General features: G+C 40.0%; 1 protein-coding gene across 1 annotated transcript in view; it reads right to left on the reverse strand.

Moving 5' to 3' along the window:
• Positions 1 to 15,827: 15,827 nt before the first annotated feature.
• IPCEF1 (interaction protein for cytohesin exchange factors 1) overlaps positions 15,828 to 26,570 on the reverse strand; it is a 182,038-nt gene continuing 171,295 nt past the window's right edge. Inside the window, exon 14 of the mRNA XM_045865784.3 lies at positions 15,828 to 21,360. Within this exon, the coding sequence (XP_045721740.1) occupies positions 21,154 to 21,360 (207 nt within the window). The 3' untranslated portion in view covers positions 15,828 to 21,153. The remainder of the gene's footprint in view (positions 21,361 to 26,570) is intronic.

Below are 26,570 nucleotides of genomic sequence, written 5' to 3' on the forward strand. Positions count from 1 at the left end.
TGGCTAAGTTTATTCCTAGATATATTATTATTATTGGTGCAATTGTAAATGGGATTGTTTTCTTAATTTCTCTTTCTATTGATTCATTATTGTTGTATAGAAATGCAACAGATTTCTGCACATTGATTTTATATCCTGTGACTTCATTTATCAGTTCTAGCAATTTTTTGGTGAAGTCTTTCTGGTTTTCTATATTGAATAAGTACTTTAAAATGATTAAAATAAGTGGGCTTTTTCTCATCAATTGTTTGTATTTTTAAAACTAAAGTGTCCCTAAACCTTGACAATGATGACTCCTTCAATTAGAATTGCCAATCCAACTGTATAAAGAAAAAAAAAAGTCCTCTGCTATAAAGTCCATTGTTGAAAATAAATGTAGGTACCTTCACTTGTAGTCTACTTTTCAAAAATGAATTTGATATCTTAAGCAGTGAAATTCTTTGCAAGAAACAAGAAATTCAGTAGGGTAAATTTTAAAGCATGCTTTAAGTTGTTAGGTATGGTTTTTGAATAGGGAAGCTGTCTCCACAAGAAAACACTTTATGGTAAGAAAAAACTTTTTATTTTTTTTTAATTTTTCTTAAGAAAAAGCTTTTTAAAAATAATATTGGATAACTGCAGATTACATATTTTAAAAAGTTATAAATGTGAGCCTTTTGAAAAGAAAAACCTAAGTCCAAATCCCAATACATGTGAATGTTTTCTCTGCCTAACATTATCAGATGAACGTCCTGAAGCACAGCTTTGTTCTTCTGCTCAAAACCTCTGACTGGTGGTCCAGCACCTAACTATTAAAGTCTAATGCCTTCCCATGACATCCAGAATCTTCATACTTCCCATGAACATACCACAATTTATTCATCCAGTCTGCTATTAATGGACAGTTGGGTAATTTCTAGTCTTAGGCTGTCACAAACAATGCTTATATGTCTCTGTTTTCTGGTGCACATATATATCAATTTCTTTGGGGTACATACCTGAAAATGGAATTGCTTAGTAAACACCAAATGGTTTTCTAAATTGACTTCGTTAAATTACCCTCCCTCCAGCAGTGTGTGAGAGACTTTCAGTGCTACACATCCTTGCTAATATTTCATCTTGTCATTTTTAAACAATTTTAGCCATCTTGGTGGTATACAATAATATCTTATTAGACGTTTAAGTTGCATTTCTTTGATAATAATTATGTTGAGCATCTTATCATATCCTCATTGACATCTGCAAATTCTCTTTTTTGAAATGCCTATATAAGTTTTTTTGCCTATTCCTTCAGGGGTTTTATGTCATTTTCTGTTGACTTGTAGTTCTTTACATTCTGTGGGTACAAGTTTTTTACTGGATATATTCATGAAAGTATCTTTTCCCACTTTATGTCTTGACCTTTTACTCTTTCACAGGCATATTTAAATGAATGAAAGTTCTAGACTGTAATACACTCTATCAGTGATAGTTGTTTTTACATCTTGTTTGAGACATCTTTGCTGACTACAAAATGAAGACAATATTCTCCCATGTTTTTTCTAGAATCTTTTACCTTTTGCAGTCCATAATCCTTTCATAATATGCAATTATTTATGTATGAAATTAAAAAGACTTTTCCATATGGACATTCAACTAACCAACCACCATTTATCGAAACACGGGATCCCCTCTGCTTTGTAGTATACCTATGCTATAATTCAGGTAACCTTATATATCTGGGTCTGTTTCTCTTTAATCTGCTCCATTGGTCTATTGACATTGTTTTAAATACAGAAATTTTACAAGGAGTTTTGATTGTCTAATAGCATAAGGCCTCTAACTTTGTTCTTTGCCCTCAAGATTGACTTTGCTATTCTTGGCCCTTTACTTTTCCATATAGAAAATAGAATCAGCTTGTTGATTTCTACAGAAAAGGCCAAAGAGATTTTGATTAATACAAAGTATTGCCTGCTGAGAAGGACCTGTGCCTGGGGCATAGGGTTTGAGAGCTGAACAATGGAAGCAGCTTTAAGTTTGGCTGAAACCAAGTTTTAAAGAACTTTGAATGTTATTTAAGGAATGTATACTTTATTCAGTGGACAGTGGGGAGCCATCAGAGATCTTTAAGCTGGAAAGTCAAATAATTAGATTTGTATTTTTGAAAGATCACTAGGAAGCAGCATCCATGCCCAACTCCAACCACCTAAATTCCCAGATACCTGCCTTAAAAGTAGAGTTATGTTTATATCCAGGTGCTGGGTAATGGATTATTCCCCCTGGAACCTCAAAGCAGAGAAGTTGTTTCGTGCTTAGACCTGGGGTGGGGAGAGGCCTCCCCACATGTTAGAGTAAACACGGCCAGCAGTGTGCTCCTTTCCAATGCACCAGCATTCAGTCCAAGCCTTGTTTTGAGAATCAGGAGAGTGTCACCCTCTTTGAGCCAGTTCATGTCTGCAGGAAAGACGTGTAGTTCCCTGGGATATCAAGGTGATGAGAGCAGATACAATGTCTCTGTACTGGAGTTGTACCCAAATGACCCACCCTACCCCCTGCATTCTCACTCCCCCTTCCTCGAACCCCCAGACAGAGGCAAGGAACACACTCAGCACTAAAAGTGCTGGACACATAACACATACAGAAACCACACTATGTAGAATAAAACACACATAAAACAGCAACTTGTTAAAAGATCTTCATCCATGACTCAGACTCCTTTCATTCCAACTTCTGATCCAGACTGCAGGAGCAATCAGACAGTCCTACAAAAGTACAGACAGTTCTCTTCCAGAAACTGGCTGACTGAGCAGCTTATTTAAAAATTTGTATGCATTTTTAGGACAAGAGTCAAAGAAAAACATTATTCAAGAAGAGGAAATGGGAATCGTAGTTAGCCCACTTATCAAAAATAGATGACAGGAACTGTCTATTTAAATTAGATTTCATGTTGAGAAGAGAAGATCTCAGAGTCCTACTTTGTTTCCCGCCCATTTCCTATGCAGTCATGGGGTTTTCAGAGCAGTCTGGTGGCCAACTGAGACTTGGACCATTTCTGTAGGTCAGATCTATAGTCCGCATCCTTACAAAGCTTTGTTCACTGTGGGTATCATGGATTACTTGGAGCTCTCTTTTGTAAAAGCAAACTAGACCGGAATAACTAGAAGTCTATGAGAATAGATGTCTTCCCTTACTAAGTCTGTGTATGCATCCTAAGGAATATTGTTGGACTTAATCTCTGTCGAGATCTGGGGGGAGGGTGTGGGGGATCTTTACTTCTTTTTTCAATTTTATCCTCTCCCTAGTGACAGGCTCCATGTAAGCACAGAAAGGCTGAACCAGCCACAGTGCCCAAGCTCTCTGAGATACCTGGGTCTCTCATCCAGGCCTCTAGAGCCTCTCAGCCTCATCAAGGAGACACAGAGGCTCCCAATGATGAGCGGTAGGAGGCCTCCTTTTACAATTTTCCCAGAACAACCCAATGCTGGCAGCTATGTTCAGGATCTCCCACTGAAACTAGACCAGCCCTTTCTTAGAGCAAAATCAAAGCAGACATATACTAAAAACACCAAGCTAGAAAGAAAGTTGAAAGAATTTGATATTGGATATTACCTAAAGAATCACCAATGTAATCATAATAGAAAATTTCAAAACCTCTTTGGACTTCTCTTTTTTTTCAATATTGAGTATTTTTCACTATTTTGATTTGTATATGCAAAGTAGGTGAACCATCAGTTTTTGAGTGTTTAGGTCCTATAAAGACATAATTCAGTTCTGCCCATCCAGAAAGCCTAAGACATATCTTAGGGAGGCCTGGTTGGTCACATGGATGGCTGAAAGAATTTGTTGGTTTGGGGCTTTGATAAAGTAAGAAGCCATATAAAAAGGATCATGTGCTCAGTCCTACCTATATCACAACCTGTCACTAGTGCTGTTTTCCAGGCCTGCTACTTCTTCACCTCTGTTACCACTCCCTCACTCTTCCCATTCCTGACTGCACCAGAGCCCCATTCTGAAGCTATATAGTTAATATAAGATTCAATACTCTGCCTAAGGTACAGGAGAGAAGAACTGAGAGGAAACCCTTATGGGAATTTATGATATTCAGCTCTCCTTGACTCTTCTAGTGAAACAGTGATATCAAATTTCCATGGAATAATGTAGAAACTAAAGCTAGATACAGCCAAGTGGTTCTGCAGGCTAAGCTCACCTATATCCCTCATGCCCACCTTATATTCCCTCTCTGCATTGACTAAGGGACTTCATGTTCCACCTAAATTTTAGCCCCTCGGCCCCTTTTCTGAGCCTTCCTCCCTCAATGGCCCCACATCCCAGTAAACAGTCACCAAGCCACAATGTGAAATGCAGGCATGACAAAAATTTATAGCTCCTTAAATTCAAATACATGGAGAATGCAATGGAAACCAGCAGGTGTTTTCCATGATCTACCTATATGATATGGATGGAGCTAGACTTTGAAGGATTCCAACCTGTTCATGTGCCATGGAAAGGCTAATGACTGAAGCAAGCAGAGTATAGTTAGCTGCCCATACCTAGTCCCACCACTAGTTGGGAATGTAAAGTGCCTTTGAAGAACACTCACTTCATAATCCTGTTACTGACAATGAAGATGTAAAAGGATATTGTGAACATTCCTCAAGCCCAAACTATCTACAGTTTTTCTACTCAGTGCTTTACAATTATAGTTGCATTTAATCTGCACAATATCCTTACAGAGTAGTACTACTAGCATCCCATTTTACAAATGTAGATATCAAGACTGAGAGATTATATTCTCCATATAACCCAGGTAGTAAGTTATTTCAAAACTATGCTCTTAACTTCCACATTATACTACTTCTTTCAAAAATTATTCCCCAAGCATATAGGTGACATGCAAATGAAATATAAATAAAAGTCCATAATTAGAAAAATAAAGCTAGAGGTGAGCCTATGGTAAGGAGAAGATTATAGCTATGTACACCAATTAAAAGAAAGGATAGCAGGAATATATTTATTATTTTAAAATGTATCTGTTATCTCTGAATATGCTTATTTTCCATGGCATTACTTATGCAAGATCAACAAATTATTTTATGGTTAAATAAAGAAATAAACCTTTATACACTCAGTTCTTGATGCCAGGAATTTTCTAATGTCAAAATATCTTATTTCTATAATTTGGACAGAGGAAGTTAAACAGAAATTAAACAGCACGTGCTCTCTACCTAGAGTAGAGGAGATTATTGGAAATTCAAAAGAGAAGATTCTGGTTTGTTGACACTCTTATTACAATTATCTTACAGATCCAAATGGAGGTGTATGGTCTTTATACATAAAACAGATAATGGCACAGATTCAGTCATCAGTCAAATAATACAATACATGTTTTATGTGCCATGTGAGTGAGAGAAAGAAAAACTATTCCAGCCAAGTTAGCCTGGAAAAGTAAGTGAGATGAAGTATGTAAGCTGAAGGAAGGAAGTATAGAATGAAGATCAGTGGGTAGGATAATGAGGGACATTGGAGGTAAAGAGATTCACAGGAGGGATTCACACAAGAAAAGGAAGGATCTTGTTAAAAACAAGGTAACAGACCCAAAATAGAGTTGTTTATGCTAAGCCACATATCACCAAAGGAGCCTTAACTTACTTACAGTTTCACCATTCCCAGAAATGGAATCTTCAACCAATCAGGAATCTCCTGGCCAGCACTGTTAGGCAATATTCCTGATGGACCCTTGCCCTCACCCGTAAGGAAAGTCACCTGCAATTCAACAACCTGCCATTTTGCCTAATACCACTTCCTTGTTCCTGCTCCCTACTGCCTATAAAATCTTCCAAGCACCTTTCCATCTGCTACATTGGACACTGCCTGATTCATAATTGCTGAATAAAGCCAATAAGATGTTTACTCAGTTGAATTTTGCTTTTTAGCACTGAAGACCCAGAGGTCAATGCTGAGACTCATGTGTCTGCCAAAGGGCCCTGGAATTCATAAACAACATGTGTATTCACCTCTTCCAAATTTTCATTGGGAACAATGCTAAGTGCTAGAAAAAGAGAGATAGAAAGACATAGTCTTCGTCTTCATGGGGCTCAGATCCCAGAGTAAAACAAAACAAAACAAGAAATTGATGATGATCCCTCACCTGTAAAGCAGCTATGATGAGAGAAAAACTCTCTAAAGGCCTGATATACAAGGGAAGCCAGTGTAGATTTCTTTCTAAGTCAACATGACTGTGTATAAACTTTGTTCAAACCAAAAGCCTGATTTAGAGCCCACCACACATTCATTTGTGAATGAGTAGCCTAAAGAAAAACTATCTTGTCCTTGAGATATCAATCAATGCTCCTACTCCTGCATTCCTTTGAGATGAAACTCATGATTCCTGCCTATATGCTAATCTATAATCCATAATCTTTTGAGCTCTTACAAGATGTAAAAAGTATATAACCCTGTAAATACTGTTCATTCTCCAGCACACCTTCTTCCCTGTAAAGAGCATGTTTTCTGGGCAGCTGTCCTAACTTGGGCTCGAATAAAACTCTTTCTTACTTTTAGAGATTCTAAAAGATTTGCTCATTTAATGCTGACACGTGTAGGAATCCAGCAGAAAAGATGGGAAGAGGATCAGGTGTGTACCATTTATTGGAGAGGGCAGAAGCAATTCTCTGGGGACTTAAGCATGGTTTCCCTTTATGGTGCATCTCAGACTCCTTGAGTTCTCCCCTTACAATCTCTTATCTTTAAGTGTTCTTTCAACCTGCAGCAAACCACAAACCAGAAAATACACATAGTTTAACAACCGCAGTGGAAGGGACAGCAATCAATAGCAGTGCCTTTGAGTGGCCCCATGTTCCCGTTCACTCTGACTGTGATCACTCCCTCCGATCTGGTCACCGGCATGTCAGAAAGAGCCCCAGACATGGGGGTCACTGGGATACCCTTTTTAATATAAAATTGTCCTTAAGGAAAGGAAGAGTGTCACTATGGCTGCAGCTGGCTAATATATTTTCACAGAAGCAATCAGGGTGAAAGACACTTAAAGACCCAGGCAAGTGTGGGTGGCCACTCACATCAGCCCCTGTAGCCTGGCTTGCTAGAAATGTAATCAAATGCTCTTCATTTTCTCCACCATATATGAAAGACATGATCTGCAGACCAAAATGGCCAGAAACAAGGAGCATGAGATCCCACTACTCACATTTTAAATTTCCCCATGATGGTATCTCACACTTGAATCGGCTACCCCACAGGAAGATGAGGAAGCACGTGTGCAGACTCCACTTGTGATACATACCCCGTTTGCATTCCCTCTGTGCTGACAGGAGGCCTGAAACATTGATATGCAAGTCATTCTCTGGATGAGTCAGTTTTCTTCTCAAAGCAATTAGCAATTACCAGCATTTATTCAGTGAGCAGGATTCAGGCAGACAAACACTAACAGTCCGTCATTATCACAACAAAAGAAACACAGCTTTTATCCTCCCGAAGGAAGTAAGATTTTCAGAACTCCAACTTTCAAGCTCTCTCTCTCTTCCCAGACCTATGATTTATTGCATCATCAACCTTAAAATAATTTAAAGTTCAGCCATTTATTGATGAAGACCTGCTTACAGATGTGCCTTCCAGGAATCACACGCAGCCCCAGAAAGCTCCAAGAGACTATTAAACATAGATTTAATGGCTCAACCCACAGGGGCGCCATCTCTACACTCACCACCCTTTAATTATCTTCTGAGAGAGCCCACCATTCCTGCAAACCTCCTGTGGACTGCTTCCATGTTGTCACACCCAACAACTCAGATGCTCTTGCAATGGAGTCAAATCAATCATTATTTGCCACATTCCAATTATAGGCCAGTACTAGACACTGTAGAAGCAAGAACGAACAAACGACCCATGCACAGTCCCAGAGCCTCAGTAATGGAGCCAAAGCCAAACTGGAATGGAACCTAATCCACTTCCGGCTCTTACTGGATGCACAATTTTGGGCAAAGCATTTACCACTCTGAGCTTTAGTGTAGTTTCCTCATTTATCAAAAGGATAAAACCTACCTCACATGAAAGAGATTGTGTATATAAATTACACTGCCTTACACAAAATATGTAGGCAACATGCATTAGTGTCAGAAGTTATCAGTTTGTCCCAGCTTTCACCAGCTGGTAAGGATAAATATTCTAATGGTCAACCCTACCCTAAGCCTCAGCCTACCTGCCGCAGGTCCATCACGGCTGAAAGTCCAGCCCTTTCCATTAATTCCTTCTCTTATCCCCTTAGAAGTTTTGACGGGGGTGGGCATGATGGAATTTCTGGCAGCCCTGGCACACAGAACTTCAGACAAGGCTAGAATTCCAGCATTCCCAGTCTGCAAGCCTCCATTGCTGCTTTGTCCTGCGCCTCTCCTGACCAAGTTCCCATGTAGACCCATGGCACCTCTAGTGCCATGGATTCCTCTTTCCCAGGGCACTTGGACACTTGAATTGCAGAGAAAAATGAAAATAGCCTAACCCTCACTCACTCTGAACCTGGAATCTGGGACCATGAATAGGTCATTTATTCATTCGTGCTTCTACAGTATCTAGTATTGGTATATTTCTGTGCTACACCCAAGTTCTATAATTTCTCACCTGGATTCCTTATCTCTCATGAAGATATTTTCAAATGGGGATAGTTGCTTAAATTGATGTTTCTTTGAGGGGACAAGTGCTGGAAACTCCTATTCCACTGTCTTGCTGACATCTCTCCCCTTGCTTGGACTTTGATAGGAATATCATTAAATCTATTAATTTGGGGAGAATTGACATCTTTACCGTGTTGAGACTTCTAACTTGTGAACAAGGTATGTCTCTCCAGTTATTTAGATTTCTTTGATTTCTTTCTTCAATGTTTTGTAGTTTATAGCATATAAGTCCCATACATTTTTGTCAGATTCACACCTAAATATTTCATTTTTTTGAGTGATTATAGATGGTATTCTATTTTTAATTTTAGTATCCATGTGTCCATTGTAAGTATATGGAAATACAAAGGATTTTGTGTGTGTGTCCATTTACTCTGAGTCCTATGATTTTGCTGAACTCCCTTATTAGTTCCAGGAGGCTTCTGTTTGCTTTTTTGGCTTTTCTTTTTTAAGATTTCTTGGGACGTTTTACATAGACAATCATAGCATCTGCAAACAGGGGAAGTTGTATTCTTCTTTCCCTTTGTGATCTGTATGACTTTTTATTTCACTCTTTGTCTTATTGTACTGGCTAGAACTTCCAGCATTATGATGAATAAGAGTGGTGAGAGCGAACATCTTTGTCTTTTTCCCAATCTTGGAGAAAAAGGATTCAGTGGTTTACCATTAAGTATAATGTTAGCTATAGGTTTTTGGTAGATATGCTTTATCAAGTTATGCTATATCAATTAATATAATCATGTGATTCTTCTTTAGCTTGTTGATATGGTAGATTTGTTGACTGATTTTAAATATTGTATCAGCCTTGCATCCCTAAAATAAGCTCCACTTGGTCATAGCACATATTTCTTTTTATATATTGCTGAACTTTATTATTTTAAGAATTTTCAGATCTATATTTATGAGGGTCTGGTTTTTTTCTCCTGACTTTATCTGGCTTTCATATCTGCATAATAGTAGTTTCAGAAAGCAATCTGTCCCCTCCAACCTTCAGCCCTCTCTGCCAAACTTCTATGTTTACAGTTCCACAGGCCCTGTTACTCCTCTTGCTCTTTAGTCCAGTCTCATCTGGTGGTCCCGCAATCCATTAACTAGGTGTGACCTTATCTCAACCCCAATTGTGGACTAGTTCTTTTTCACGTCTCTTTAAGTTCTGTTCAATTAGATAGTAGTTTTAGATTCCCTAAACTTACTCTGCCTAGAATAGAGAACCTCCAACCAGAGTAACAGAGTCTCATTTCTAACATAGCAGAAGACCTGGTCATTAATATATACATACACACATGCATATAAATGCATAGGTATAATACATGTTCAATAAAAGAAGTTAATATTTATTTTGATTACTTTTCTACAGGAAGCTAAATTGCTTGTTTCATTAATACATCTTGTATTTTTCTGACTTCATGCTGCCCCTTTGTGTCTCAGACTAGCAATCCTAGTTCCTCTCTTCCTCTTTCTCCATCTATATCTCAAAATCCATCTCAAACCTCACCTCCCCTATGAAGCCCTCCTTGACCACTCCAGCACACAGTTCTCTCTTCTTCTTCTGCACTTTTTATAATTATTGTCTGTGATACACATCTGTCAATGAATTTATTCTTCCCCAGGACAGGAGGTAAAGATTAATAAGAATGAAAAAAAAAAAAAAACTGTCTTCACTTGTATAAACCACTGGAAAAGGCAGTGCATCTTTTGAAGAGGTAAATGAATTGCACTTGAGTTTGGGAGGGCCTGATGACCTATTAGTAAGCATTCATCAGCTGTTTCCATTTCCAGGAAAATTGAATAAATGTACTTTTTTCCTATTTTTCCAATAAAATACAACTAATATTGAAAAGAGAAAAACAGTAGAAAAAGTTAATAAAATTAAAAAGTATCTGTGAAAAGATCCATAAAATTGACAAATGTCTAGCAAGGCTAGCAAAGAAAAAAGAGAGGATGTAAATTATCAACATCAGGAATAAAACAGGAGTTATCAGTACAGACCTTGCAGACATCAAAAGATAATGAAATATTATAAACAACTCAAAACAGATAAATTTGGCAACATAGATGAAATGGACCAATTCCTTAAAAATCATAAACTATCACAACTTGTCCAATATGAAATAATTTGTATACCCTGTATTAAGGAAATAGAATTTGTTATTTAAAAATCCCCCCAAAAAAGATATGTCCAAGCCCAGATAGTTTCACTAAAGAATTCTACCAAACTTTTAAGGAATAATTAACAACAATTCTACACAATCTCTTTCAGAAAATAGAAGAGACTATTTCCCAGTTTGCTTACTTATCATTACTATAAATATAAATGGATTAAATTGTCCAGTCTAAAGACAGAGTAGCTAGTGGGAAAAAATTGGATCCAAATTATGATATCTACAAGAGACTCACTTTGGCTCTAAGGATATAGCTTTAGCTACACAGTTGGAAGTGAAGGGATGAAAAAAGATATTCCACACAAATGGTAACCAAAAGAAAGCATGGGTGGCTATATTTATATCAGACAAAATAGATTTTAAGTTAAAAACTGTCAAAAGAGACAAACATCAGTATATATTGATAAAGGGTCAATCCATCAAGAGGATATAAAAATTGTAAATATATGTACTGCCAAAATTGGTTTCTAACAAAAGGCCATAAACTGGGAGGCTTACAAACAACAGAAATTTCCCACAGCTCTGGATGCTGAAAGTTAGAGCTCAGGGATTGAGCATGGGTTCAGGTGAGAGCCCTCTTCCTGGCTACAGACTCCTAACTTCTTGTTTCATCATCACAGAGTGAAAAGAGAGTGAGCTATCCCTCTGGACTCTTCTTAGAAGAGCACTAATCTCACTCATGAGTGCTATCCATCTTCATGACTTAATTACCTCCCAAAGATGCCACCTCCTTGTATCACCACGTTGGGGATTAGATTTCAACATATCGTGAAGGGGCACCAACATTCAGTCCACAACAGTGATGTTATGTGGGACCCCACACATAGATTAGACATTCCACGAGCCCTTGAATGGTAGTGTTGGCTGAGGAACTATAGAAAGGCAAATCCCTTTGTGGATACTCGTCAATCCTAGTTAGAGTGAAACACTGCCTTTTTCCAGGTGGAGGAGGTCAAATTTAATCAACTTGCCAACAAGTATCTGCTTGGTTTCCTCAAATCATGGTACCTTCTTGGGACTCAGCATTGGTTTTTGTTACTAGTGGGCTAGATGTTCAGCAGAAGTAGCTTTCAGCTTGATGACAAAATGCATGGTCTGGGGCCCATGGGTAGCCTCCATCTCTGTCACCATGGTTTCTCTGTTTGTGAGCTCATTGCACAAGCCCTAGAGTGGTCAATGACAGAGGCTAGTAGACATCAGTTGGCTGACTCATGCTGTCCACTTGGTTGCTTAGTGCTTCTTCTGAAATGGATGCTTTTTGATGAGTATTAACATTTCATGCAAAGATCAGATCTTCACATATTATGCCCACTCTTATGGGTAGATTCTCAAGTCTCTCCCCTAGATGTCTTTGTCCTTGATGTTCCTTGGGCCACAGCTCTCTCCACACAAAGTGGATGACATGGGGTGCATTGCTGGAAGCTCAGACTCCTGAGAGGTTTTCCACTCACCAGTGGCTTGTAGAGTCGCCCATAGGTGAAGCTATGGAGCAGTAACAGTCATTTCTGGTTTGAATTCACAGATCAACCCAACCCAGTAGTGACCTAAGTGCAGGCATTTTCCTCCTCTATCTGACAGAGAACTCCCCCATGAGGTCAAATGTGTGAACTGAATGAGAGGTAATGATGCAATAGTGGGAAGTGGCTTAGGTGTCACTTGTTCATGGTATTTTCAACGCTCTCTGGAGCTGCTTAAGCCCAGTCTTGGATGTGCCACTTCCATTTCACAATGAATTACTTCTGCACCACTATTAGTGGTGTCTATTAGTACCCATCTCTTAATGTTTACTTCTGGCTGCAGAGTTAGCTGATACTCCATGGTTAGACTCTACCATAGTCAGTATCTACCAGAGCTATGTCCAGGAGCTATTTTTTAAATAGTGACTCTTTCTCTGTTGTAAATGGCATGGGCTTGGTCCAATGACTCTCAGATTGGAGATTGTCAGATTCCACTTTATTTCTTTCTGTACTGTATATATCTCTATTACCATGGGATCTGCTGAGTCCTTAAAAACTGCAACAGGCCCACCAGGCACAATGCTTCTTTCTTACTGGTAGAAGTACAAGATACAGTAACTAGTCCTCTACTTTGAATAAGCTGTCCTAGCTCTTCCCAGGCCATTGGACCCCTAAATCTTTCACATATTTGGCAGGCCCTTGAATCTTTGTAGGTTTATCTCTCACTCTCTGGTGTTCTTGTGTCTAATCACAGCCTCCAGTGCACTTGCCACTTCTTGTTCATCAAGTTCTCATTGTTTATTACATGATATTATCAATATAGTGGACTGATGTGATGTCTTGTTTAAATGGTTCATTGTCAGATAAAGGAGGAAAATGCCTCAACTTCTATTTTGTGACACATAGCAGCAGAATTAATATAGACTTGGGGCAAGACCATAAATGTGTATGGTCATCCATCACATATAAATGTGAAATGCCTCTGATCCTCCTTCATGATGAATATTGAAAAGAAAGCACTTACCTAGCCAAAGCCCATGTACTTGAGGTTGTAATCTGCTCTAGTAAAGACACCATGTCCAACATAGCAGCTACAATTGTGGTTATATTTTGGTTAAGTTTGCAAGACTCCACTGTAATTTGTCATGATCATCTTGGTTTGTCAGGAGTCAAACTGGAAAATTGGTATGAGTTGGGACCACTACTCTTATATTCTTAAAGTCTTTTAGGGTGGCACTAATCTCTGTCATTCCCCTTGGATGCGATATTGATTTTTATTTACTATTTTTCCTAAAGGAGGTAGCTTCTTGGACTTTTATTTGGCCTCTCTTAGTACAATAGCTATTACTGGTCAAAGAACCAACATGAGAGTTCTTCCAGCCACTAAGTATTGCCATTCCAATTATACATTCAGAAACCAATGGGTATGGGCCATTTATACCTTGACTTGTATATGTCCCTACCCTACTCTAACATAGTGCCATAATATTTGGGGGTGGTTCCTGGGAATCAGCAACAAGTTATACCCTGTATCCAATTTCCCTTGAAAATATATGTAATGTCTATTGTTGACATCCCATATATCTTGTCTCTAGGAAAACTATTTTCTGTTAATAATCTTCAAAGATGCTTACTGTCAGCACCAGTCCCAGGCTATCACTCTGAACTTGCTTCCCATTACAGTAATTCTGACTACCTTGCTGATAACTGCAAAGTGTTGCCATCTGACCTCAACTAGTCACTGGTCATGGGCACCCTGGTTGGGGATGGGGAACAGAACCTCCTGGCTTCTCTCATTTAGCTGAGGACAGTTTTCTGGAAATGAAGGATGCTGTTAGCTACAAAACCTCACAGTAACTGGGGAATGAAAGCTCTGGCCAGGTGAAGGGTTCTGGGAAGGCATCCACGGCGTCCATAACAATAGCTTTGGGCACTAGGATAATAACTAGCTAACCATCCAGGCACCCTGTTTGCCTGGGAATTTTGTCCCTTCCCTACATATCCTGCTCTGGACAGAACTGCCAAGACACACTGTGTATAGACTTCAGTGTTGGTAGAGTGTTTATGACTTCCTAAAAAATGTGGCTAGAAACACTAACCAGCATCATGGAATTACCTACAAATACAAGTTTGTTTGTTTGTTTAAGAGAAAAGATAATGTTCAGATTTACAAAGGCCAGCACGTCTGAAAATTCTATGCTTATCAGTACATTGGAACATCAACCCACACTCACAAGAGTTTCTTTATCCTGTGACCTGGCCACACCCTCGGTCAGTCTGACACGGCACAGGGCAGCTCACAAACCTAAGAATATGAATCCTAAATCATCCTTTGCTTTATGATACTTGATCCTTGAAAGTGACTTTGTAAGGCTTTGTCTTTAAATGCAGGATTATTAAAACCTGATCTGATTATTAAAATAATATACTTGTTACACCTGTGTACATGTGCTAAGACTTCGTTTTCTCAGAAAGATGGAATTACCTTTCTTATGATGAACATATTTTGACGAAATCAAATTCAAGTCACAGAGTAAGACAAAGAACTTTCATGCTTGGGGTTAAAACTTGGAAATCCTAGAATTTCTCGGAGAAATTGATGGTTCGGGGGGACGACGTAATAAATAAAATCTTTAAAAAAAAAAAAGATATTCGAAATGGAGGTTTGCACTAGGCAGAACAACATCCATCTCCTAATCACTGGAAACTGTGTACATGCCACAAAGGGCCATTAAGGGCAAGGGGGAATTAAAGTTGCGGGTTGAAGTCAGGTTGCTAATTAGCTGACATAAAAACAGAGAGTGTCCTGGATTAATCAAATGGGCCCAATGTAATGACCAGAGTCCTTGAAAGAAGGTGTGGCTGGAAAGAAGGGTACACAGAGATACAATATTGCCGATTTTGAAGACCGAGGAAGGGAGCCAAGAAGCAAAGAATATGGGTGACCTGGAGAGGGAAGGAAATGTATTCTCCCCTGGAGCCTCCAGAAGGAACATAATCCTGCCAACACCTTGATTTTAGCCCAAGAAAGACATTGTCAGACTTCCGACCTCCAGAACTATAAGAAAACACATTCTTCGAAGCTGCTAAATTTGTAGTAACTTGTTACAGCAGCAGTAGAAAACTAATACAAGGTTATTTAGAAATCAGGAACACACTGTACGTATGCCTTTTGCTGATCCCTTTGGTCTAGAATAATGTTTCCTGCTTCTGTGTGGGAGCTGGATGGAGGGAAAAAAGAGGGGAGGGCTCAACATGTGAAGCGATAACTGAGAGAGAGTGAGAAAAAAAAAACAAAACCCTTATTTGTTTGTGTAGACAGCAATCAAGGATTTGTGAATCAAGTTCAAAAGCAGGCTGGGGCTCCTGGGTGGCTCAGTCGTCAGGCGTCTACCTTGGGCTCAGGTCATGATCCCAGGGTCCTGGGGTCGAGCCCCACATCGGGCTCCCAGCTCAGTGGGAAGCCTGCTTCTCCCTCTCCCACTCCCCGTTTGTGTTCCCTCTCTCCCTGTGTCTCTCTCTTAAAAAAAAAAAAAAAAAAAAAAATGCAGTCTAACTTCTTCCCATCAGTGGTCCAAAATAAAGCAATTTATTATGCTATTTCAATATTTTCTCTGTTTATTTTTCACACAGAAACAGCTTATGCATTTTAAGGAACATATGTGCCACAGGTCTTAATTTTTATGATCTGCAAAATTTTTAAATTCTCTAAACAAAAGGTGGGTGTCTCGTAATGATAAGGGGTATGCAATGTGCAAGTCAAGTTTTGTGGACCAACAATTTTGAAAAGTATATCTTTTTCCTAACAAGCCTGTAAGCTGAGGACCACTGGAGAAGAGCACATCAGTTATTATTGAGATAGATTTCCCAACATAATTAAAGGCTGCATTTAAAAATAAAATCATCGAGTCAGTTATTCTTACGATGGCCACCAGAGGGCACCACAACCTTTGTAGAAGACAAAAGCCCAGCCATCAAACCCTTCCCAGCGAGTCTGTTCTTGGAAGAAGGAACACAGCAGGGCAGAAAACAAATACCAGTAGTATATTTCCATTTTTTTCATGTCATTTTACTAGATATATTTTCTCTTGTTTTTATTTGTATCTTACAAGTCAATCTAAAAAACATAAAGCAGAAGAAATGAGCCATGCCTCTTTTTCCAGTTCAAAGAGGATAGGTGACAGAGAGTGAAAGCACAATGAGATTGAAGAGATAATTTCCACATTGTCATCTTGCCCCAAACACCATGCAGTGCTAAAAGTCACATCCCCATCATGCAAGGACATGAAAGTCTATGGTGATTACAACTCCTGGTGTTTATTATGGGATGCTAAATGTCTCCACGGAGCATGCTTCCCCTTTGGACTCAACATAAAGAAATATCAATATAGAGCCATTAAGTCTCACGGGAAGAGATATGGAAGAACATTTGAAATGTAGAACTATTTTTCATGTTTTCTGTGGTCTGTGGTAGTATGGGGAAGAGGAAAAACGTGCAGAGGAAGCAAGGAAATCGCTTCCTGTCTCACAATGTAGAAAAAACATGGAGCTGTTCGGCATCTTGTTTACAGAGAGAGGCGGCTTTCTGTGAAGGTTAAAATTATTCCTCTGCCTTCACTCATTTCATATGGGTTGTTAAAATCTAGTTTCAGGGGCTTTCCTTTTTAATTACACATTACAAAACCCTAGCAGGGCAGTCACGTGACATTTCTAGGACTCGATTTCTCTTGTGAGGTAAGCACACAAAAAAATTAGAAGGAAATAAACTGGGAAATCTCAAATATATTTTATTAGACTGAAAAAGAGAGGTCTTCTAAAACTAACCAAAAGTTATTGGTTATTTTTATTATATTGGCTTGTTTGGGATAGGCATCCTCTGTACCTAAATTCCTCACTTAAATCTTCCGTGCGGCTATATATCAAAATATTATCTTTCAAGGAGAGTATCTTAAAAGAGGTCTGTATCCATGAGTTTACATATGGCTGGAATTTGTCTAGTACCTCTCCTCAAAAGACTTAATGTGTATTTTCTTTTTATCTGTTTCAATTCTATGATATTGTTCATCATTTTAAGTCTATCTGAGGAAGCTACATAATTACAAGGAGAAGAAATTGGGAGAGGAAGAGGGAGGGCCTAACTCCTAGTCCCTAGGCTCTCTGACATCTCCTGACATGCCTTTAAAAGAAAATAAATGAATTCCATTTCTTTAACTGCCTCTTTCCTCCTAGGATTTCACAGCACCTAAAACAAGCAGTGAAATTTCAAGAAGGAAGGAAAGAAAGCAGAGTGACTAGGTCACACCGCAATCCAGTCAACCCAGGAACCAATGGCCGCAGGAGGGACAGTCACTCTTCAGCCCTGAGGAGAAGAAGAGGCCCCCTCAGGTTTCCAGTGGCTGACTTCACAAAAAACCCCACAGGTGTGCCCGGTCCAGTGAATGCACACACCCCGCACCTCACAGGGCTGGGGGCCAACAGTGACTGCACAAGGTAAAGGGGAGAGAGAGAGGGGCAAGAGGAGCTTATTTCCTCCCCAGTGAAAAAGGAGGAAGGAGAATCCACCATCATCCCTGCAAAAACCACTGGGGAGGGAACGGGGGAGCCTGAACACACAGATCTGCAAACTACAAAGTGCTACATAAATACAAGGCTTGGGTTTCACATTGAAATCTGACTGCAAACACAATCTCTCTTAGGCTTCCTGGAGTCTTTGCCATGGTATACGTTATGATTCTTCCCGGGTCTTTGATGCTATGCTAAGATTGTGCCAGAACTAAGAATTATTAAAAGCAGTATATGCCTGTCAAGTGTGGGACCATTCATTTCGGCGTGTGCCGCAATGTGCCAGCCACAGAAGTATCCTATCAGGCACTAGTCTGGGTCTACACGCTAACCAGAGAGAAGGGGTCCTCCCTGCAACCCCAAAGACGAGTCCCAGCCGGATCCTAATCCACAGCCAGTGCCAGAGGGTTGGACTTGATTATGCTCAGATCCTCCGCTTCCTGAGCAGCCGTGGTTCTGGGTCATTCCACAGCCCTCAGACCCTATGTCTACAGGAGTGGGTAAAAGAATCACCCCTTAGACCCCATGAAACTACCCGAAATCCATTTCAGAGATGCCCCCATTCCCAGGAATAAACTGGAAGTAATCCAGTTTTCCCAATATCCTTTGCACCAGAAAAATGGCAGGGTTATTCCTAAATTGAGTAGAATGGAAAGTGTCACCCACTCTGCCTATCATTTCCTACTGCCCCCCACCCCCACTTCCTCTCAGTGGCCACAGCTGAAGCTGGGACCTCACAGAGGCAGCCCCCTACTTGCTAACACAAGGTAATGCAGAGGGAAAGCATTTACAGAAGGGAAAACCCTGACAAGCAGGCAAGCTTGGTCTAGAAGAGGGGGTGCAAGACTGGGCAGTTAGGTCTGACTTTCATCTGGGGAGTAAGTGTTTTCACAGAGGCAGAGCTTCTAGACTGACAACTTTGAAAAGTAACTGAAAGGCTCGATTCAATAATCTCATGGACCCATTTTGCCTTTAAGTTTGAGCTCTCCTAAAGGAATTTACACTCAGTGGTCAGTTATGTGTGCCTTAATGAGAAGCCCAAGCAAAGCACTGACACGTGTTCCCAAGCCTGGCCAAAAGCTTCTGAGCACTTCAATTTAAAGACTGTTTTGAAGTTTCTAGGTTGGTATCTCCAGCCAAGGGAAAGAAGGTGGAAGAGAACTGTGCCCAACGATTATCTCCTCCACTAGCAATTCTCCTTCCCTCAACATTTTCTTCACATCGTGACTCCTAAACAATGAACCTTCTAACAGCTACTAATTGTAGAAGTAATCAATAACTCCCAAAGAAAAGAGATGAAAGCACTAGCCTCTCCAAACAGGAATTTCAGGGTCTCATCTGAGGTCCTACATGGTTACTTCTCTCCAGCGCCGCCCGAGCCAACAGTAAATTCACCGCAAGCCAGGACCGCCGCCCCCCCACCCCAAGCTCCTATGTAGCCTGGATCCTTCCCCCAGCACTAGGAGCAGGTGCTCCTAAAGATTGGCTAGGCATGCCTTCTTATTTTACATAAGCTTCTAGTACTCTGACTTGTTTCCTGTTGTTTTTCTTTCTTAACACTGAGGTTGTTTTTGTTTACAAAGTATTAACACTTCTGAGTAAAGCGTGGGGAAACCTTCAAGGGCTCTTTCCATTTGGTCTGCAAATAAAATTCGGAGGGTTATTTCCATTTGAATGTCAAGCCATATGTTAACGCTCTGAAACACACCATATTGGGCTGACAATTAGCTAGGGGTAAGGGCAAAATGGGTTTTTGGTGGGTTGTGGTTATTCGTAGGATGAAAAATATTCATGGTGATTAGTAAGGGAAGATTTTCATATTATGTCTCTAATAAAATGAGTTCTCTTTAACAGCAGACCCCAAAATTTCTATTAGACCTTAGACAAAAGACTATATTAGTTGTGTTTCATTTGGTTTAGGGTTTGTGGGCATAAATGGCAGGAAGCTTAAAAAGTTTATTTACTAGAAGAAATAACCTAAGGTGAAAGTCCTTTTCTGGTTAAGAGAGTGACAGAATTCTGAGCACTCTGGGTTGAGAAAGAGGCAGAGAAAGAGAGAGGGAGAAAGAAAAAGAGAAGCCAGAAAGTGAACAATTAATAGTGCATGCCTCCACATTTATCCCACAAGATATCCTGAGCATTCCTCATACATTATAGTGCAACATAATAACTCCAGTGAATCAACAGTACTCCTATTTTCTCAAGCAAAAAAGTATATACTTGGAGAATATATATTGAGCAAAACATGTAATTACTTTACCATCTTTTAAAACACTAGTAATTTGACCTTCTATAAATATACTTAAATAACAAACATATTATAGATAGCTCTTCACATAGGACACAAAGTGACACAAACATACAAAAATAAAACAATCATATTTTAACTCTTTTGTTGTTTTTGTTGGGTTTTTTTGGAGTAAAGATATCAAACCCATTCAGACACCAGAATTATCTTGTCAATCTTGATCCCGGGGAGACAGGATGTAAGTTGACACTGGATATAGGCACCACTCCCAGGGACAAAGCAGCAAACATTCCTTGCTGGACTTATTTCTATCTCCTGCAGTGGTTTAGAAAAGCGAGGAGGGAGTAGAGGTCTCTACGAGTAATAAGATAGATTTCTTTAGCTGTTCTGTGGAAAGGAAACTTTAATCAGATCCCTCACCCTCCCCCCGCCCTGCCCCGGGGTCAAGTGTGGAAACATCAAGCTGTCCTTTGAGAGGGTGTTCAATAGAACATGCCTCCCCCTTGGGCTCTCCCACACACCAATCACCATGAAGTATTTCTCAGCTCATGGAAAAGGCACCACCATTCCAGACCAAAGGCAAGAGATTTGGGTTCCACAAAACCACATTTGTCCCATTCCAGTTTCTGTTGTAAAACATGTTCCTCCACTCCAAGAAATGATTTGAAGAATTCAACTACCCAACCCAGGGGAATATGTACATTCTTCTTTTGGAAAACGAACATTTCTATGAATAATTATCCCTGGTAAAATGTGATCTTTGTCCGTAGAACACCGTGGTTCTCTGAGAGCAAAGAACATACACTTCTCACATCCCACTTAAAGCCTAGCATAACCGAGAGCTCCGAGTAGGAACACGGTGTTTGTTCAACTGAACTCAATTCCTCGAGTCTCAATGAAAGCACTTCAGCCAGAATGAGGAGTCCTGCTGCCATCAGAGTGGGTCCTCACCTCAGCTGCATCTTTGGAGAGAGAGGCAATGCTTAAGGAACTGGTTTCAGTTTTCCTTTGAAGGAAAGCTCTTGCAACCTCTTGAAGAGTCACTTGGGGTAAGAGATCGGGGAGAGAATGCTGGCTTGTTCTCAAATAGAATTTTCAACACAGGCAGAGGAAGGTGGTTTCTCGACTCCCTCGGGAGTGCCTTCATGGGCAGACGTGGGGGCCCGCTGCTGCTGATAGATATCCTGGATCAGCAGGGTGTTCATCACCTTCCACTCCCTGTATTTCCTGGCTGTCAGCTTCGGATCATCCAGCAACTGGTTAATCATGGCCAGGTCGTGTTCTTTACACTGCCCCAGTAGGAAAAAAGAAAAGGTGGGGGAAGGAGGTGAGATATAGTGAGTACCTTAATTTCAATAAACCCTCTTCGGCGCTTTTACGAATGCACATATACATTCATCATAAAATTAGCAAAGTGTTTTTACACACTAATATTCTAATCCCTAACCAAGCCTAAGAGATATGGCAGGACACCCATTTGCATATATTTGCCAAATAGAAGGTAAGTATCCTACACAAAGGCTGGTGGAGAACTAGACATATAGCCAGGTTCTTCCATGTGGCTCTTCCCTGATCAATCCTTATTCCACACCTCAGTAATATTTCTATCTCAGGGTGAGCCTTATTACTTCTAAAACTTATAATTGTATCATCATTTCATTGACCACCCAAACTTCACTAAGTAAAATTGAAACATAGTACTCTCCCTAAGACATCAGATAATACAAAATATATTTTTATTTTATTAAATTGTCCTGTTTTAATAACTCACACACATGTATTTAATTAACATATACCGAATAAATATATAGGCTATCTTTTTATTCAAAGACTACTAACCTTCCATCAAAACAGTATGTGTTCCAATGATGCTAAATGAGCAAACAGATCTATTCATATTATTTTACCCTGCGTCCTCCATAACCAATAACACACATTTCTGAAATGTCTGGCTCAGGTTAGGGGAATGTTCTGTAGTCAAGGAATGGGCTAAAAATGAGGTGTTAACAGCCTCCACATTCAAGAAAGGTCATTCAGTCCTGACAATTTTCTCTCAAATCTATTGTTTCTTCCATCCCTCTGACCGCAATCCTAACTTGGGGTATGAAGTGCAGTTCATCACACTTGATGTGTCCCTGCCTCCAATCCTCACTTTAAATCCGCCATCCGCAAGGCAGTGCAGGGCATCACCTAAAAGCCCGAGTCCTCATAATGGCTCCCCTTCATGTCCGAGGTTGTATGGATTTGAGCTCCACCTGCTGACCTCCACTTCCTTCTCACTTCCTGCTCAAACAGTGGTGGTGTGCATTTCCCCCTACATAACATCAGTTCACACACTGTGATACTGTGCCACATGGAAGACCTTCCGTATCTTTTTCTGGTGAAATCTACCTCCCAGTGTTACTTTCACATGGAACACTTGCCAATCTTTCTTTACCGGATTTTACTATACCTCATAAATCTATACTCATTTCAGGCATCATGTTCTCCAGAAAATCTCTGAACCCCTCAACTGCACTGAGAAGCCTTTTTTTATGCTCTCATGCTTTCCAATGCTTAGAACTTACCATGTTATACTTCAATGTTAATGGATCTGTCATGCCCACAATTCTAAAGCTTCTTAAGGAAGGTGACAGAAAACATTTTATTCATCCCTGTATTCCTTACACCTAACACAAGGCCGCGTGCCAGGGAGACATTCAATACACGTTTATTACTAAACCAATCTTTCAGTCTGTCCCCAGGCCAGCATGTGTGTAGCTAAAAATTCACAACCAGGCTCACTGGTTGCAGTTCAAATTCATGACCACTGCCATTAAGTGGCTTTGCTACCACCCAGTAGTCATATTTTCCCACCTCTCTTCTCTCCCAATCTCCCAAATTACTATTTCAAAATTTTTCATCTCTACTCAAACCTCCGTGCCCATCCTCCCTTAGAGCTGATGAGTTTGCGCTCTAATTTTTTTTTTTTTTGAGGAAATGGAAACAATCAGAGAACACTTCTCCCAAGTTCTTATTGCCCACTACCTACATCAACACAGATATATCCCAGTCTTCCTTCCTGTTTTTTTGGATGAAATCTCTGTGCTCCCAGCAAAGGACAATCTCTCCATTTGTGCATTATCACCCACTCTCTCATACTCAAGAAATTCACTCCCACAATACTTCCCTCTTTTCTGTGACTCATTAATGTCCCACCTCCATTTGATCATTATATGTGCTGTCACCTCTCCCATCTTCAAAGCCCTCTCTAAACCCCAAATCTCTGCTCCAGGGAATGCTCCACTTTTCTCCTTGTCTCCAATGTTCCTCCCCACCCCCCACCATGCCCATTCTCTCACAGACCCACTCCCACCAAGATTCAACCAAAACTGCTCTTGTTAAGGCCATCGATGACCTCCATGTTGCTGAATCCAATAACTATTTGTCTTCACCTTATTTATCAACAGCATCTAAAACTGTTGACTACTCCTTCTTGAACACTTTCATCATGTCATTTCTGTGGCACATTTTCTTGATTTTTCTCATCCTAGAATGGCCACTTACTCTTAATCTCCATTGTTGATTCCTCATTCTGGCCCAATCGCTTAACATTGGAGATCTCCAGAACCCAGCCTTTAGCCTCTTCTCTCTTCTATGTATATCCATGTTCTTGCTAATTTCATGTAATCTCATGTCTCCCAATCTCCCTATATACTACAGGTCACAAATTTATATTGCAAGCCTTATCTCTCCCCTGAACTTCATACTTGCTTGTCTAAACTTCCTCTTTAGCAGCTCCACCTGGACACATACTAGGCATCTCAATATAACATGCCCAAAACTAAGCTCCTATTGGGGGCACCTGGATGGCTCAGTCAGTTAAGCTATCGACTTTTGATTTTGGCTCAGGTCATGATCTCAGGTCATGGGATCGAGCTCTGCATGGGGTTCCCTTCTCAGTGCAGGGTTTGTCTGCTCCAGATTCTCTCTCACTCTCCCTCCCCATCTGCCCCACGCCCCCACACGGGCACAGGCCCTGTCTCTTTCTCCCTCTCAGATAAAAAAAATCTTCAGAACTAAGTTCCTATTATTCTCTGCATGCCTCACCCACTACAAATTCTAATACACACTGAAACCTTTTCCTATCATGGCCTTTTGCAAAGCACCTAATGGCAACTCCACCTTTCCAGCAGCTCAGGCCAAACACTGGAGTGTCATACTTGACTCCTGCTCTCACTGCCAATGCACCAGCAAATCCCAAGTTCTACCTTCAAAATACGTCAAACTATGGCACACTTCTGTTCAGAACCTTCCAAAGGCTTCCTATCTCACTGGGTAGAAGCTAAAGTATTAGCAATGGCAATAAGGCACCTTATGTTATAATCTCTCATTGCCCTCTGACCCACTGCTATTCTCCCCGTGCCCCATTCTCCTGCAACACTCCAGCCACACGACCTCCTTGCTCTTCCTTAAGCCTACTAGGCATATTCCCACCCCAAGGCACTTGCAATTTTGTTCTTTCTGCCTGTAACATTCTGCCTTGGAACACCTCAAGACTCACCTCCCTTCCTTTCTCAGATTTTACTCAAATTCTACCTTTCAAAGAGCCTTTTCATGCCTCTCCTAGTTAAAAATCAATCCATCAGCATTCCTCATCCTCCTTCTATTCCCTATCAAATCTATCATCACTTAGCATACTATAAAATTTAGTTAGTTGGTTAGTTAGTTAGTTAGTTAGTTAGTTAGTTAGTTAGTTAATTTCTTCTTGTACCTAAATGTAAGCTTCTTAACGGCAGGCATTTTTGTCTGATACGCCCACTGCTATTATCCCCACGTGATATGCTAGACATTCACTAAATATTTGTTGGAAAAAAGTGAATATATGATGGGGCGCCTGGGTGGCTCAGTCATTAAGCAACTGCCTTCAGCTCAGGTCATGATCTCAAGGTCCTGGGATGGAGCCCCGCATTGCATTCCCTGCTCAGCGAGAAGCCTGCTTCTCCCTCTCCCTCTGCCTGCTACTTCCCCTGCTTGTGCTCTCTCTCTCCGTGTCAAATAAATAAATAAAATCTTTTTTAAAAATGAATATATGAAATAAAATGTGAATGAACAATTATGATTGTTTTTAAATCTCTTTTATATCATGAATCCTATTTAAAGCCTGAAGAAATCCTTTCCACAAACCAGAAAAAGGTTTATATGTATGTGTGTTTTATATACATATTATTTATTAAATATGTCACATTTGTTTATACATAAATATACAGATAGATATTTATATCTATACATTTGTATATAGTTTTAGGGATTCTAGAATTGGTAGCATTTATTCTACCCAAATGAGGGATCTGGTCTTAGATGATCACAAACATTGGCACAAAGAAATGTACTATTTGTTCTTTACAATTAGCTTTAACTTATGTTTTACTTGAGGCATTTTATTACATTTTCTTTTTTCTTTTCTTTCTTTTTTTCTACTTATTTTACTTTTTTTTTTTTTACTACATACACATAGTATGTAGTGGTAAGATTTACAATTTTGAATCAAGAGAACAAGAATATGGTGATAGATGGAGGTTAAAATATGTATTTGGATTCCAGGAAGGAAAGAAAAAATGTGCAGTGTGAAAGTAGCCAAAGAGTGATAACAAGCAGGTTGATCAAGAACCAGAAGCAGAAGGAAGGCAGGTTAAGTAAGTGGGTAACTAGAAAAGATTGCTTGTAGAAAATCAAGCAAGGCCAAGAGAATTTTCTTTCTTCTCTTTGAGTTCTCAACATCTGCACTTCAAATAACAATCTTTTCCCCCCAAAATAAGCTTTCATCCTTTGATATCACCATAGTGCTATTCATATGAAGTTGTTTAAGGAGTTTTACTTTGTTCTTAAGAAATTTTGACATCTGGGATGAAACAGGTGAGGGGATAAAGAGCACACGTATCATGATGAGCACTGAGTAATGTATGGAAGTGTTGAATCACTATATTATACACCTGAAACTAATATAACACTGTATGTTAATTATACTGGAATGAAAATTAAAAACTTAATAAAAATTATTAAGGGGCGCCTGGGTGGCTTAGTCGGTTAAGGGTCTGCCTGCATGATCTCAGGGTCCTGGGACTGAGCCCCCCCCATCGGGCTCCCTGCTCAGCAGGGAGCCTGCTTCTCCCTCCCCCTCTGCCTCTCTCCCCCCACCCCCCTTGTGCTTTCTGCTCTCTCTCAAATAAATATTTTTTAAATTATTAAAAACTATAATTTATTCCACACAAAAAAATTTTTGACACCTGCTTCAGAGAGACATCCTAATATTTTATTGAAAGTATTAAATAAGGGGGTGCCTGGGTGGCTCAGTCGTTAAGCATCTGCCTTCAGCTCAGGTCATGATCTCAGGGTCCTAGGATCAAGCCCCGCATCGGGCTCCCTTGCTTGGCGGGAAGCCTGCTTCTCCCTCTCCCGCTCCCCCTGCTTATGTTCCCTCTCTCACTGTATCTCTCTGTGTCAAATAAATAAAAAAAAT

This window comes from Mirounga angustirostris, unplaced genomic scaffold, assembly GCF_029215605.1.
Source record: "Mirounga angustirostris isolate CCGP_5_RB_7025 unplaced genomic scaffold, mMirAng1.0.hap1 SCAF_8, whole genome shotgun sequence".
NCBI lineage: Eukaryota > Metazoa > Chordata > Mammalia > Carnivora > Phocidae > Mirounga > Mirounga angustirostris.